The sequence below is a fragment of the Planococcus citri genome, chromosome 1, assembly GCF_950023065.1.
Source record: "Planococcus citri chromosome 1, ihPlaCitr1.1, whole genome shotgun sequence".
Lineage (NCBI taxonomy): Eukaryota > Metazoa > Arthropoda > Insecta > Hemiptera > Pseudococcidae > Planococcus > Planococcus citri.
Genome location: NC_088677.1, coordinates 61,934,296 through 61,951,567, shown reverse-complemented (window position 1 = coordinate 61,951,567; position 17,272 = coordinate 61,934,296). Strand labels below are relative to the sequence as shown.

Here is a 17,272-nt window from a genome sequence, read left to right as displayed (position 1 = left end):
TTGAAAAATAGCAAACGAACGAGGAACGAATGAAGATGCAACCGGTGGAGACACCTTTGGAATCGTTCGAGATGTTTGTAGATTTTTTTTTCGTGAAAACACAAGACAACGAGAGGGTCATTCAACGACACTTCTATGAATTAATTATCATTACTTTTTGATCAAATCAGGGTTAAAACCCTTTTGGAACCACCTTCATATATTTTTTTTTTTTTGTAAGCTGAAACGGTAAGCCAGAACTGATAGAACTGTTTGAAAATTCGAATAAGAAAAATTCCAAAGAACCACAAAATAAAAACGATTTTGAAAAAAAAAAGAATCACCATAACCCATTTTTCTTTGGTTTCCTTACCATTGAAATTTCTTTTTTTTACCATACTGAAATAAGAACTCAAGTTTTTTCTTAGGTAGAATGAACGAAATAAAAGGACATTTTTTTTAATTTTTAGTTTTTTGGTATATTTTGGAGTGGGAACAATTTGAACCTGGTTTTTTGATCAATGGAAACACCAAAAGAGAAATACAAGGAACTAAAAGAACAACTAAACCAGTTTGAATTTGAAAAAAGTTGAAACTTTGGAACAATAATAACCTGAAAGTTGTCTTTTGGAACCAGAAAAAAAAACATTTCAATACTAGATGAAATAATGCTTGATATTTTCCTGTCCTATCAACTCTAGGAATGAGGCAAAATTTAAAATAGAACCTAACAACACAAATCAAAGTTTAGAAGAGATCTCAAAAAAAAAATGTAGGCATTTTTCATTTGCAAAATAATAGATATTAAAAACAGAAAAAAGACCAAAAAAAATCTTTAAAAAAGAGATTTGGCCATGTTTCAAAAAAAAAAAAAAAAAAAATGAAAAAATGAAAAAATGACATCCAACTATTTTTTTTAATATTTCAAAATCATACTCATCATTTTTTTCTTATATTTATTTAAAAAAAAAAAAAGATGAGAAACCTGAAGGACAAGACAATTTGAAAATGAATCTGAAAAATGCAAGTAATATCTGAATGTTTTGTTTATAAAAAAAAATAAATAAATAAGTACTGAAAGAAATTTTATAGGGAAAAACACAACCCCCCCCCCACTCCATAAAATGAATCGTATTTCTTCAAATTTAAGGCATCGTTCGGCTATATAACAAAAAGCATGAATTGAATGATTTTTTATTGCAAAAGCGAAGCTTTTTAAAAATATTTTTCAGTTCTGTTGTAGGTAGTAAGTATTAAGAGTTGAATTATTTTTCCGTCATGATATTTTAAAAAAATATAATTATTATCTACTTACATGAAATATAAAAGATTGACAAAGTAAAAGTTGCAGGTAAAAAAATTGAAAAAGTTAGGTCTATTAAGAAATATTATCTACTTTACAATTCTTCGCTGAAATATAAAATTGAAATATTTCCAAGATTATTTTAAAAAAAGAAGTGGAGAATTAAATGAAATTAAAACAGTAATAAGTATGTAATAATCTGAAGTAATTGTATGTATTAAAACATGATTGACTTGATTGAAAACTCGAAAAGAACTAAAAAACTTGCAAAGAATTCAGTCATCACAGGATAAGAAAATGTATCATCCACAACATAAAAAAAAACATGTCAAAATAGACTTTAGAAAAAATATTTTGTTGTAATAGGTACCAACTACCAAAAAATCAAATCATTTTTTTCACCTATAAATTTTTTAAAAAATTCAGAAAAAATTAAAAAATTAAAGAACCCATGCATAAATGACAAATGTTTTTATTAAGTATAGATAAAGATAATATGATTTATCAGGGAAAATACAAAAAATTGTTCCAAAAACCGAAGTTTATCATTTTAAAATCGTTCTCCAATCAACATTTAAGTCAGCGATACTAATCGAATACTTTGTTGACGAACTCCCTTCCACCCTCTCTCTCCAATAGCCCTTTGAAACACATCCTATTCAAAATCATGATATTTTCACTGCTAATCATGGTCGAATCTTTTGGCCAGAAAATTATCAAAATTGATGACATTGATTCTCTTTCTCGATGGCAAAGTGAACGAAATAGATAATTCTGCTCTCCTCTCTCCCTCCCCTCATCAAAAGTCAAAACGATGCACTATCGTTCATTTAGTGCAATGTTGTTTACGAGATGGTACCTATATTTTTTGATCAAAATCTTCCAATTTATTCGCTTTCGCTACGACGCGACGACAGTCGACATCTAATGAGTTGTTTGCAAGTTGAAATATAACAGCACTAAATGGATAATTTTATTCAAAGCAGTTTCATCAATATAACACATCCAGAATAGCTTTTACCCGCAATCAACGTGGTACAAAAATACATTCGGTTGTCACCGGCGCGAAATCTTATCTTGATTTGAAAAAATGTACCATCGAAGGAAATCAATTTAATAAATTGCCACAATGATTTATCAACAAGTTCCGACCCATTTGACGTTAATTTTTTCGAGACGCCGATTTGATGTACGATATTGGGAGCTTTGAATTACTGCTTGTATTTGGTAAAGAACGAATATCGTCTTCGATGAAGGGGAAAATAAAAACAATTCGAATCAAAAGAGGGAGCTACAAAATCGTAAGTTTATGACTTTCGGCTGAAAAGATGATAAAATTGGTCAGCTTTTTCCCTCGTGCTCGTACTCGTATTTGCTCGGTTACGAAATTCTGAATGTTTTTTCAAGCAGAGCTGAAACCGATATATTATTTCCTCGCGTTTTACTACTCTGGTATAAATTTTCAATTGCGATAATAAAAATAAAAGGATGTATGGGCAACAGGTTATAGGACATTGGGTTCAACCGGTAACAATATAAGTATCTATAACTTGGTGGCCAGTAACACGGTGATAAAAAGAAATGCCATTATCAAATACTCTCTGGCTTACTAGTTTATTACCTCTCTCCCACGTACCTCTAGCCATACCTATTACCTACATTATACAGGTGCACGATGAGTGAAGATTTTATGCAACCGGTACCCCTGCACTTTCCTATACCTGTTCGATCGACCTCTTATTTTTACGATCTATTTCGTAACTTGTGCATTGAAGCTGATTGAGTTTGACATGACAATTGACAATGTATCTAACAATCGAGACCACATATTCACAAGGAAGGATGGGAGTTGTTAACTTGCAACTTTGAAAGATAAAGTTTTTTGGAGATTTATGAGCTGTATTGTGGGGTATCCGGGCTCTCAAATCATATAGTGTCATCGATGCTGGTAAAATATTGGCTTAAAAGAGGAGGAGAAACGATCTAAAATGTATACGTACCTATATACGAGTATGTGCTATATTGTTCAGCTTGAACGCATCGCTGAATCCGCAACTTAGTGGTACGGTCACCGCGATCGAAATCGAAAAAGGATATAATATGACGGTAAATGCAATAAATTAAAGTAACTTTATACCCGGAAATGAATTTAAATGTAATTAACTCTACACGAATGTGGGCGTGTTCACGAAAAATAAAACTCCTCTGGTGTAATGAACTTTTTTCCACCATCCAGTTGAGTTGATAAATCTGGTAAAGCGTTTGAGTTGATGGCGAGTGGAGTTTGTGAAGATTGCGCCGAGTTGGATTTAATTTCGACGTGCGTATTCACCTGCCTATAGTTTTTTAATTTTTTTTTCTATTCTTTCCTGAAGAGATTTTCAGCACGTGAGCGGAAACGTCATTTTCTTATGCAAATAACGAGTTTTTTTATTTTTATTTTTCACTTTTTTTTTTAAATTACAAATGCCAGAGATAACAACTGAGCTAACAATGAAAACGTGTTGTTTCATTGTTACTTCTTGTCTTGTGTGTAGCATATTTTGTATGTTGTGACTGCTGGTTGGTGTATGTTGTTTGTGATTTGTAACAAGGTACGTAGAAGTCGTCGTCGCGAGAACTACCGGTGTAGGTATCGTTGATCTGGCTTGAAACTTATCATCGCCGGATCTGTTTCCAAGAGGTTTTAAAAAGGATGTGATAATGATGGTAAGAGTTGACTTTGGTATTATGTCGGATGAGGAAAGGAAAGAGTGTAAATTTTCCGCTGCTAGAGACAGATAAGAAGATGTGGAATTTTGACTTGAGATCGAATCATTTCTTTTCAGTTTTCTTTTTGCTGACTTTGAACTTGAAATGTGTAGTTTTAGAACTATGATTCCAGTTTCGTTCGTTCCATTCTTTGCTTTTGTCTACTTCCATTTAGAATACTAGATCAATTTTGATTTTGTTGGAGGGGGGGTAATTTTAAATTTTTGAACACAAACAAGTTTTTAAGCAAAATGTAATCTTGAAATTTTTTCGACAGCTTTGAAAAAAACAACACCTGCATTTACAACATTTTATGAAAAAAAACTAGACAACTGCGCTTGCTGTAACAGTGTGCGTAGCCCATTTTGTTGAAAAAAAAGCACAACACAATTTTGAAAATAAAACGAGATTTTGAAAAAAAGTACAACTCTGTTTCGAAAAAAAACACAGTGCGATTTTTAAAAAATAAACACAACGCAATTTCAAAAAAAGCACAATGCGATTTTGAAAAAAAATACGAAGCAATTTTGATAAAAGCCCAACCCAATTTTGAAAACAGCACAACTTCAAAAAAAAGCACACCCAATTTTTAAAAAAATAAGCACAAAACTACTTCAAAAAAAAGCGCAACACGATTTGAAAAAAAAGCACAACGTGATTTTGAAAAAAAACACCGCAATTTTGAAAAAAACAACACAATTTTGAAAAAAGCACAACCTGATTTTGAAAAAAAAGCACAACGTGATTTTGAAAAAAAAGCACAATGTGATTTTGAAAAAAAAGCACAACGTGATTTTGAAAAAAAGCACAACGCGATTTTGAAAAAAAAGCACCACCGAATTTTGAAAAAAAGCACAACTTTGAAAATAAGCACAACGCGATTTTGAAAAAATAAGCACTACACGATTTTTTTTAAAAAAAGCACGCACAACACAATTTTGAAAAAGAAGCATAACTCTATTTCAAAAATAAAACAATGTGATTTTGAAAAAAAAGCACAACGTGATTCTGAAAAAACATCACATCGTGATTTTGAAAAAGAAGCACAACGCGATTTTGGAAAAACACGTGTAGGACTGTAGGTACAAATTTTCAAAATTAATTGCAATTACTTACTCAAAAAGCTACTTGAGTAATTACATTTATAATTACGACATTCCCTACCTCAAGTTAAGCCTCACCTATGTACATATGAATGTTTCAAAAAAATTGGCCCATTCCTCTAACTAGGGAATGGTCAAAATTGTGGGCCGCCGATCAGAACGATACTTCGCCTACGTGTTGTACATGGAAAAGCAACTTGCAGCTGATATTCGGTTTTTCTGAAATGAGTCTAATCTGAAAATGGAAGGGGCAGGGGTGTGTAGGTTATTGAAAATCGAATTTTTGACCATGGATACTGGCATGATTTTTCAAGACGAACAAAAAAGGTTCTCTGACAAGATTGCCTATCTCTAAAACTGAAGGCGCCATCACAGGCAACAACATTTCGCGAATAAAATAATTTTTTTTTGGTAAGTTTCTCAAAATTTTCAAAAATTGAATTTTGTCAATTTTAAAGGTAAATTCTTGTGTAAATTTTCAAGACGAGCAAAAAATGTTCTTTCGAGATATTGTCTAACTTTGAAATTGAAAGAGCTGAAAACAATACTTGCTAGAAATTTTGGGATGCTGGCCTTTAAAATTGATTTGCCTGTGGAGCCTTGACGGGGGGGGGGGGGCTTCAACCGAAAATTCAACGACTGATATAGGTATACATGGCAAAAAGTGGCCGAGAGCTGCCTATTTTTAGTGTTATCATTTTTATCACTTCTGAGCCTCTTAGGTAACTTGCAGACAATGACATTTAAGCGTTCACATGACGTCAGCTTCATTCAGCCAATCAAACTTTTGTTTTTGGTTTCTTACCTCAGAATTGATAAGAGAGCCAAAGGGAACGCCATCTTTACCATGTCTATGAGGGGAAAATACCAATTTTTCCGAATAAAACGAAATATGAGAAAACAATTTTGCCGGTTGACATGATAGGTAGGTTATCTTTCAGCCTATCATGATTTATAAAAAATTTGTAGGTTCACACGCTTGAAAAATGCTAAACATTAGAATAAAGGTGAGAAATATCTAAAAAAATGAGCGGTGGGAGGACGTTGAAAATTCCAAAATTGATTTTTAAGCACCCAAGTGGCACATAATTATAGTACCTACAAAAAAACTAAAAAAAAATCTAAAAAATTGATGTGATTTGTCCAAAGCACTTATACATCTTCTTACCTTGCATGCCAAATTTCCTGCTTTTGACCACAAAATGTAAAAATCTTATACTTTGAATTCAATCACCCCCAGATCACGTGCTTCAAAATTATATTATCAATTCATCTATGTAAATACGGAATTTCAGGAAAAGATTGAAATTCACTGCATTAATTTCACATCCAATCATTTTAAAAACTTAATTTCGCCACAGTCTCGTCTAGTCCTCCAATTTCTCACTACGAAGCGTCTACTTCTATTACGTCCTATTGGTACTAACCAACATTACTCATCAAAATAGTATCTACGCAGCATACTTCATTTCCTCGACGACGAAGAAAAAGAATCAAACAGAATGAAAAATATTTTACTGCAGACTCCAGACGCGACGGTCGGAAATGAAATAACTTCGAAGGTTCCCTTACAACGCGTTTTTTCATCATAATCACACCACCATAGCTACCATCCAATGGCATCATCATGCACAAATACCGAGAAACGTGGGAATCGGAATTTTCATAAGCGATTTGTAAAAATTGCCTACGTTAGCATACCTACGAGTTTTTATTTCTTCATTCGATAAAAGATGATATCGTTGGAAAAATACGCTGATAATTATTAATTGCTTTAAAATTCTCGTATTATTACACTATATTATACAGGAAGCTGGTGTTATATAGTAATCAGCACTATATGGCCGCTAGATGAGATTTTTATCGACATGCTGGAGAGATCACGACCATAGATAGGCTACTTCTGCAAACAAGCCGAAGAGAAAAAAAAAGAATAAGAGAAATAAAGGCACATCATAAATCATAATCATAATAAAAATTTCACTCAAAAAAAAGAATCTCGCCATAAAATAAACCAGTTGGTTTTTTGAAATTAAAACTAATCCCCTCAAAGTGAGCTCAGCCTACGAGAGCCTAATCGTAGTACCATAGTTCATGGTCGTCGGCAGATCGTAAATTTGCGATAAAGTAACACTACGATATAGGGATAATAAAGGCGGAAAAAAAGTTCCAAACTTGTCAGTTGTTGTCACAGAATTATTTTGGAAATCGTAAAAAAAACCCTTATTAAGTACAATACGTTGGTAATTCACATCGAGTCGATCGTATAGGTAGATAGCATTTTTCATGATGAGTCATCCATTCGAATGAAACTTTTGTAATAAGTCAAGTACGTACGACTACGTATATATTCGTTTGTTTATACGAAAACTCTCGGATGGAAAAAGATTAATTAAGCTCATTACTCGATTGAAGAGCTCTGCAACGCTATTGGTGCATAAAATTAATGTACTTTAAACGGTTTTTCCACAACTCTCGTACTATTTTTGACTTGTCTCATAATATTTGCGCAGCTGTTATACCGATGTATGGCAGCTGTTCTCCTGCACTCTCTTCTATCTCGTACTCTCTCTCTGCGGTACACTACACGCCACCAGCTGAACGCTCGCGTACAGTTGTATGCATTGTATTCATCGCACTCGTACGTACATACATCATAGACATTACACATATACTTCACCATGTTTGGCTGAATATGATGATAATGATTTCTTTCGATACATTGTCGACGACGACGTTAATTGCGAGTCTTGTGCTGGGGTTCGCGGTTGTGGTTGATACTTTAGCATGTTGCGCACGTTGCGCCCATTGCGTCCATTACGACAATGTCTAATCGTCCTCTAGCGTGCTCCTAAACTTACCTTACCTACGTAGGTAGAGCTACGTACACGTACCGAAATATAATTAAGTCGAGTTTTAATTAGCGGTATCGATCGAGGTGTGATTTATTAGTGGCGAACATGAAATGGGAAGAATTACACGTATGGAATTTCATCGCAACTGCCGACTGGTAAAAATAGAGCTGGGCAGGGGTACCACCAACAAGTAAGTAAGACCAGACGCTACGAATGTGGACGAGTCGAGCAACGCGCCTTTTTTACGATTATAGTCATTAAGGATATCCGAACCACGTGGTTATCTCGGATAAATAGCATATCATTAGCCGAAAATATCGATTGGTTTGCCTCCGAGGAAGGGGATACCCGTCGACTTGGCTTTGGTGCGAGGTATCTGTGTAGGAAATTTTAGAATACGTAATCAATCCAGAGTGTGTATCTATTTGATATCGATGCGATGAAATTAAGATATTTTGGGTAATTCTTCATACCTATGTACAGTGCAAGACTCCAAAAAAAGAACATCTGTTGATAAAATGGAAGTGCTCGATGAGGTGGGTCATTTTGACACCTATCAACAATAGAAAATTACGTCAATGATGGTCCATTGAGATGAGATGAATTGGACAAAAATTTCAATCTTTCGCTTCCATCTTCTAGTTTTGAAAAATTCAAATTTTAAGCGATGAAATGGGATCAATTCAATCTGAAATATCATTGTAAGGCATTTAATATAATTTTTAATTGTGTGAGGGGTTCTCCGGATAGTGTATTTTTTCAATCATAAATATAAATCGAAAGTGAGTTTGTTATGTAGGTACTTAAGGTCTGTCCAGATCAAATAACATCAGACTTTTGATCGAATTGGATCTGTTAAAGCTTAATCTAATCAAATAGGGGAGACCTGATTTAAATATGTTCAGGCCTGATCAGAACAAAGAGAGGAGAACTGATTGGATCTGATAAATAGATCTGATCAGATCCAGCCATTTACTGGATTCAATTATTATATCCGTCCAAATCAAATTATAGATCATATGAAGCAAGCATATTTTTTTGGAGAAATCTAGTCCAAAAAATTTATATTTCAAAAAATCAACTATAATAATACATTTTAGGTCAGTTTTTCCCCTAAAAATTGAGAAAGGTTCATAAAACATCGTAATAATAAGTAAAAAATTTGACATTGCCGCAGTTTTTATAACTTGGGGCCATTTTTTAAGGAGAAAAATGTTTTTCAGAATTTTTTGGGGGTGATTTTTGAGCATTTTCAAATTTTCAACTTTTCAACTACCTAACCAATAAACTCAAAGAAGAGAGGGTTGCGACATTAGAAATCAAACTTTTTTATTCGAGAAACATAAAAGTACATATTTAATAAAATGATACCGAAGGGAGCACTTTTTTTTGAAATTTTTTATAAAAATAAGGAGTAAAAATAATTGATTTTCGAACTTTTTTTCAGATTTTTTGGTCTTATCTTGATCGATTGAAACATTGATCAGCCGCATGAAGAAATTACAGACAAAATTAGCAATTCTGTCTGTGATCTTAGTGAAAGAGGTTTAGGCTGTGGTGAGACATCTAGTATGAGTTGGAAAAATCAAATTTTAGTCATCCCTCACCTTGGAAATTGAGAATTTATTCAAAGAGTGGATTTTCGAAACCAAATTTATAGACGTAAATAAAACAAAAAGTAGTCAAGATATTGAAAATTTGGAGCAAAATTTTATTGGTTAAAAATTGTTTTGATTCCATCTTCCTTAATTTTTTTTAGGCACATTAAGAAAAATCAAATGTACTATACTAAAAATGCAGCATTTCAATTCTCTATTTTTGGACTATTTTGATCGCTCACAAGAAAAATTTTCGCTTTTAGTTCACAATAAAATGAACAAAGCCGTCAATTTTTAAAAAAAAAAGTTTTTGGAATTTGGCATTCAAAACAGAGATGTGTAATTTTAAATTGAAATTTTAAAAATTATACTGGAATTTTAGTTTCTTTGAATTAAACAACTTGATGTATGGGACTTGATTCAGGATCAATAATGGAAATTTCTATTGTAAACAAAACTTTTTTCAAAAAGTAGAAATTTCGTTTTGAAATATGATATTTTTAACAATTCAATTAGAAAACCGTAATGTAGTTTTGAAAACTCAAAACAAAATAATTTTTTTTAATAAAGTAGGTACCACTATTTTTGCGAACCCAAATTTTAATATTTTTGAATTTTTGAAAAAAAAAAATGCATTTTGGATCACCTATACAATCCTACATGATGATTTTTCTACAACAAAAATTGAGAATTAAACTGAATTTCCAAAGAAATTTAATGAGGCTATTTTCAGTTTTCCAAATGAAGTCTAAATAAAAGAAATTATTGACTCAACCTGGGATTTGAGAGTAATTTTCAATCTTAAATTTTCCGAAATGAAATTTTAAAAAAATCAAAAATCGTTTTGTCATTATACCCTATTTTGAGACATTTAAGTTTTGCTTTGTGCATCTTGAAAAAATGAGGGAGAAAGAATCGAAAAAAATTTGCAAGTGATTAAATTTCGTTTCAAATTCTCTTTCTGGGTTCTTAAAAAAATTAGAGAGCCAGAAGTTCGAGAAAAACTACTTCAAAACTCGTTTTTAGATTATTTTGGCCAATTTTTTGCGAATTTAAATCTGTACTAAGACAAAATTGTTATCTAAAACTGCAGATTTCAGGGTGAAAAATGAAACACATCCTTAAGTAGAAATCAAAAAGTGAATCACGATAAAAAGAACAAAAATTTGAGGTAATTTGACTCGCTGATTCCGAATATGACAAGGGAAAAAATTGAGATAATATTGTCAGTTCATAAAATTGTCAGTTTAAGGAGTCATTTTAAAACTTTTAAATTCAATTTTGGATGTCGAAAAAGATGAAAAAATAAAAATAATATGTACCTAATAAATGATGTTATTTGCACTGGGAACTGTGGTAGGTAACAGCTCCCTAAGTACATATCTACGAGTACTTACAATACATGCCAAACTTCATGACATTTGACTAAAAAATGCTCAAGATAAAAATCTTGTTTTTCCAGGTCCCCTCCTCTGACTTTCTGAGAAATTAAGAGCCTAGAAAAATTGTGTTGTGAGATCTAAAATTTTCCTTTACTTTTGCTAAATGAATTCTGGAGCTGAAGAAAAATCTGAAAGAAATCTACCAAGGCCGAATCTACCCATCTTTTCCATGCAATTATAGCCCATCGTGTGCATCTGATTAAAATTCATTCCCTCCCTTCATTCTTCGTATCTCGTTTTATTACATTATCGATCGAGACTACTTTTTTTTACGTAATCGCATTACCCTTTGACATATTAATAAATTGGTAGGTAAGCTTATAGCCGCGTTTACAAATTTGACAAGTCTAGCAAACCATGGGTGGTCTATGGTGTATCGTCGGCAAATCGTGTCTTTGTAGCGTATCGTAGAGGTAATATTTCGCAATACAATAGCACGGGCCACCTTATTGTTTTCCAACAATTAAATACATACGAACAAGTACTACCTACCACCGACTGTTTAAAAAGTCTAGCTGAGCAACATTTATCACCATGTAGTGTAGGTATATTGTTGCATTACGATTTCGCGGTCGTTTACCAGACACCCAGTTTTTCATTGAAGAAAAAGTTATTACTGTCTTTAAATGATAACAGCTTGACAGACGGATGAACGAGTTTCTTCCCCCTCTTTAATGGGAATTCTATATCTTTGTCTGTATTTCTTTGGTGTTATCGAATGCGAACCGAATTAATTTCCAATCGATATGGAATCGAAAATTCATTTCGGGCTCAAGCTTCGCGTATATACCTACTCGTATATCTCAACATTCATTAATTATATTTCTATACATAATATTTAATCATAAACATCGCCGGTCCATGTTTGATAGGTCGTTAACCCTGCTAACCTTTAAAAACCACGTGGTTATTTTTTACGTATGTGTATTTCATATTATTATTTTGAACCGAGAATTATATATTTATGTGGTTGATGGATCGTGCGTAGATGGAAATACACTCTATGTTGGTAATTTGTTGCATAAGCACGAGGAGGAGGAAGAAGGAAGGAAGGTCTAGGTGTAGCGAGCGTACGTCTAATATTTTTTCAGCGATAGGTAAAATGAAACCTGCGTGTGTTGATGCCTAATTACTCTACGACGACGTTATGGAAATTACCCAAACATTAGTGTCAGTGAGGAGAGCTAACAAAAAGGTGGGATCTTGACTTATTGTTAGGGGGAGTTGCTCATTTTGAATTTTTCCTATTGTATTCCTGGTTTGTAAATGTCTAATGATGGTTTTACTGCGATATGTTCGGCACACGAAATATAAACGTTTTGATGGGTTTTTTGGGAATCGTTTCCAAAAAATTAGAGAATTTTGTGGAATTGCAATTTCAGTTTGAAATTTTCATCTTGGACGGTTTTTTACTCCTGACCCCGGCTCGATTCAATACTATTTTGAGCACTCCTGAAAAAATGAAAACAAAAGGCATTGACTGCGTTATACTGAGTGTTGAGCTTTTAGGACTTTGCATGTTTCATGATTTCAACTGCATTAAATGTTTACAACGATACATCGGAAATTTACAATTTGTTTATGACAACTCGTGCAATATTTCTCCAAATTATTGATCCTGTAAGCCGTTGTTTACCCGTCACGAAGCAATTACATTGTCAAAATTAATTAGAAAAAATCTAGTTCGCGTCTGACAAAGACATTAATTCGTCGCAAGGGTGTGGTCGCTAGGGAAATTTTCTATATATAAGCAAGGTTTTTCACGTTGATATAATAAGGTGAGAAAGTGTTCGATCGAATGATATTTTACCGGTGGCTTTCTTTTTTGTTGTAGGTTACGGGAAACCAGCACCAGCAGAGGAGGAAGAAGACGGGTATTTAGCTGACGATAATGCACAACTGGGCAAAGGTAACCCTACTATCTCGACACAACCGCAAGATTTTGTTGCACAACCTGGAGATGAAATAGTACTGCCCTGTGTTGTTGAAAACAATGGTAAAAATTATCGTTATTTTGAGGGTAAATTGGCACGAGATGGCACTTGGTATCGATTTTCTACGTTTGCATTGATTTTTAGTTGGCGAAGATGCAGTTGTATGGAAATTTGGAAACAACGCGAACAACGTGACCGTGACGTTGTTTATTGACGCACACAAGGTGGGTAGTCATGATGCATATACGGTGGAACCTAATCACACCCTGCGTATACGGAATTTTCGCAATGAACTAGCTGGAAGTTATACGTGTGCGATACCTCAGTCTCCGACAGCTCAGTCTCAGATACCCGAAAAAGCCATTACACATGTCGTTGGACCAAAAGGTGAGTACCTGTACCTTTATTATTTAGCCTATACCTAGCTACTGGTATTTCAATGGAGAAAGTACCTATCTATAAGATACGTTCATGGTGTCAGTAATGAAATAAAAATAGAAGAAGCCTTCACTTCCTAAAAAACTTTCAAAAAGACAAGCATAGGTAAGACGTGAGTTTCCAGGGAAAAAATCAACCTAAAGTTGAAAATTCTCCACGATAATAATTTTGATGCACAATGTCAATTTGGAAACTTGCATTGGAGAGAAGTAGTAGGTAGTTTAGGGAGATTTTATTCAGTTTTGAAATCATTTCAACTAAAGACTTGGAAATTTAAAACAATGAAGAATTATTCACCTCCAATGCATGGTTCATTTTACCCGAAAAATTCCTGTCAAAATGCTTTCACGAGGTAAAAAATCGAAGCAGAAAATTTTCAAGATTAGATACCCTTCTTTGTAATGTTTTTTTTGGGGGGGGGGGGGGTAGTTTTGACAAAATAAAAAATCAGATTCGGCTCCAAACGTGATTTGAATTCAATAATTTTGCATAATTTGATAGCAGTTTTATCCAGTTTCATTTAAATATTTTTTTAAATGTTTGTTTCACTTTTTCAGAAAAAGTTGTCGTTGAAGCGATAATTGGTAACAAAAAATACATTGAAAATTTATCAGGACTGAATATTACCTGCCGTGTTAAAGGATTTCCAACTCCTATGATTTCTTGGTCCAAAAAAGTGAGTTTGAATATTAAGTTGGTTGAAGTTTAAAGTGGCTTGCTGCGCATTATTATACGAAGTCAAATCAATCATTTGAATTCAATTTCCATATTTTATAGAATTCTGAAAACTCAGTCGAGCAAGATTTGGGTACAAAATCCACAGTGTATAATATTCGTACCGTTACTTTTTCCGATAGCGGTATCTATATTTGCAGAGCAGATAATGGTCAATCATTTGACTCGAAATCAACTGTTGTTCAAGTCATTACTGGTAAGTATTTTATTAGCTGTCCTGTCTTAGGTATGATAATTTTTCACCAATTTACAGAAAAATGTCATAGTTTCTTATTGATCTGAAACGATTACTTTTGGCCTTTTGGTAATTTTTCACATTATAATTATGCTCTACAAACAAACTGTAGACTTTTTTACCATCTTCCTCTCCGCCTTGAATAGTTCGTTTTACCACTTTTAGAATTTTTTTTTTCAAGTTCAATATTGTTCAAAAATCATACCTACTTACCTACGTGGAGGCGTTAAAATGATGAATTTTCAGACTTGATGGGCTCAGAGAAGAGCAAAACTGATCAAGTTCCTGAATAATTCTTACAACGAGTTCAAATTCAGCTGGCAAATTTAAACTGAACTAGTTCACAATTTTTTATGAACTTCGTTGAATGATGAAGAAATTAATTTCATTATGAACTTGAGTTTCATAAACCAAACAAAGAAAAACCAAAAGAGATCTATAAATATTTCCATTCGGTTAAATTTCAGGAGCTGAATTTTCAAAAATTTGAATTCTAAGGTACTATTTGGAAACTACATAAGCTGTAAGAATTGGATTGTTTCACTACAAATGGAAAATGTGAAAAAAGAAACCTCCTCTTTTATTCTTCTTATTAGGAAACAAAGGTGGCTTTTCAACAAAAAAAAAAAAAACTCTAAAAATAGGGAAACCGAAAGACTTAACGTAGAAACTTAGTTGAACTGATGTGGAATGACCCATCCAAAATTTCACTAAAAATTCAACATTTTTCAAATCAGGAGTAAAAATCCAAAAATTCAAAAAATTTGAAAATCGATTTGAGGACGTTAGTTACCTATAGTGTTTTGGTCTGAAAATGTTCAGATTGTGATGATAAAAAAATTAGTTTTCGTTGAATGATTAAATTGGACCTTTTCACCGTTATAATCCTTACCTCTAATCATCATCTTGGAAAATCAATACTAGTCCTATTAATTCGACTTTTTTGTGAAAATTCAATTGCCTATCGAATATTATCGGCAACCTATTCTCAACTGGTATTATGTGGGTTGCAGCATCGTCTCTGTAAAGGCAAAAAACGCTAGCACAAAAGCACCGTGTATTCGTACCTGCGTTATAGGTAGATAGGTAAAAGGTGCCTCTGCCTGGGTTACTTACGTTGTAAAAAAAAAAAAATTAGGCCACCCTGTCACGGTATTTCAAAGCGATAAGATTTATTCGCCATCTGTCTAGTTTTTAATTAATATAATTCAAACAAAAGTGGGCGTGATTTTTCGCATACTCTGTATTCGCAGTTTGCATTCAAGTATAGGTAACGTGCTTAATTAAAACGAATTCATTAATGTTTGCGTTTTGTTGCGTAGGAGTTGGTCCGGAATCATCGAAGGTGTATCCCAGTGATGTGGAAGGTGCCACTAAACTTTGTTGTGTTTTCGATGCAAATAGAAAGGTACCTACGTTCACTCATTTTATTGAATAATTTGATACGAATGTTTTAAATTCGTGATTCTCTAATCGTACGTTTGCCCATTTTTCCAGATGAACTGGGTGAAAGATGGAAAAGCGGTTCCGAATAGCGATCGATTCAGCATCGAGGAAGAGAAACATAAAAATTGTCTAGTTATTAAAAAACCCAAAGAAGAAGATCTCGGAGTATATACCTGCCAGTCGGAAAAGAGTTCAGAACATGCTGAAATCGAGTTGAATGGTTGGTAGCTCCTGGCTTTTTTTTTTTTACTGAAGATTTCGGCTTGAAGTTATTGAAAGTTAAGGTCCCCAAGCGAATGAAAATTCAAGACATGCGGAAACCAATTTTTCCGAACAATATCTATTTTCTTCATTTTTATACAAAATAATGTCGTATGAAATGAAGTACCTATCTTAAGAATATTATTTCAAATTCAACTTTCTCATTTTTGAAAATCTAATTTTATTTTTCTGTTTTTTAAAAATCAACATTTTTTTTTCAAAAAACCCCTACGTTTTGTTAATGCAAAATCTCCTTTTAGCTTTTGATAAAACTGTTCTTAAAAATCATATTTTTTACAGGTGCTCCAGGTAAACCAGTGTTACAATCAGTTCATGAAGATGATGCGAAAAATCCAGTTGCCACGTGGTCTGTCAGCAGTTTACTACCGATCTCAGAATACAAAATATACTCAAAAAAAGTAGAAGTAAGTATAAATATTCATAATCGATGCTTAATTGCTTACGTCTCTTACATGCACTTTTGTCTAATATTTTTGTTTTTCAAATTTAATAGGAAAGTGAATGGAAAGAAGTAGAACATAAGTCACTATCGGCCACGGATAAAAAAAATGAAATCACGTACACGTTTTCAAGCCTTACAAATGGCCAGTACAGCGTTAAATTAGAAGTTTCTAATAGACACGGTCCCAACGAATCTATAGATAATGCAGCCCTAGTCGTAGGTAAGTTGAAAATAACGTGTTTAAAAAACAAAAAGGTCAACTTTGACAACACCACTGTTTATAATTTGTTTTCAAAAAATTCACGTGGCAAAAATTGAAAAAAGAATTGAAAATACAGCTCGGGACAGATCGTTTTGCTTTTACGATACAGTTACAGTATCCGTTTGAATGCTCTGTGAAAACTTGGCTTAATTCTGCTTTTATATGTTGTTGCTTTCCTCAACCTCTTTTCTCTAGCAAGACCTTTTCTCGTTGTGATTTTTTTCTATTGTTTTTAATCAAAACCTTAAAAATTGCTGCTTTTGTGTTGCATTTTTTTTTTCATGCCAAAATTATTTTACAGAAGGATTTATTCTCATGAGCTGAAATAAAATCATTAATTAATTGGATGTAAAAATTCAACAGCAGCGCCCCTCACTTTTTTTTACGATTAAAATTTTTCTACTAAAACTTGAGACTGATTACCCTTGAAAAGTGATCTTGCAATATTGATTACGTAGTCCACCCAT

At 33.2% G+C, this 17,272-nt stretch overlaps 1 protein-coding gene across 4 annotated transcripts in view; it reads left to right on the top strand.

Annotated features, from left to right (window-relative positions):
* The window catches only part of LOC135833206 (protein amalgam-like), a 172,958-nt gene that overhangs the window by 142,711 nt on the left and 12,975 nt on the right, over positions 1-17,272 (top strand). For all 4 annotated transcript variants that reach the window (XM_065346898.1, XM_065346895.1, XM_065346896.1 and 1 more), the window contains exons 2-9: positions 12,866-13,027; positions 13,110-13,352; positions 13,961-14,079; positions 14,181-14,334; positions 15,696-15,781; positions 15,871-16,039; positions 16,381-16,505; positions 16,595-16,763. In XM_065346898.1, coding sequence (XP_065202970.1) covers positions 12,866-13,027; positions 13,110-13,352; positions 13,961-14,079; positions 14,181-14,334; positions 15,696-15,781; positions 15,871-16,039; positions 16,381-16,505; positions 16,595-16,763 — 1,227 coding nt within the window. The remainder of the gene's footprint in view (positions 1-12,865; positions 13,028-13,109; positions 13,353-13,960; positions 14,080-14,180; positions 14,335-15,695; positions 15,782-15,870; positions 16,040-16,380; positions 16,506-16,594; positions 16,764-17,272) is intronic.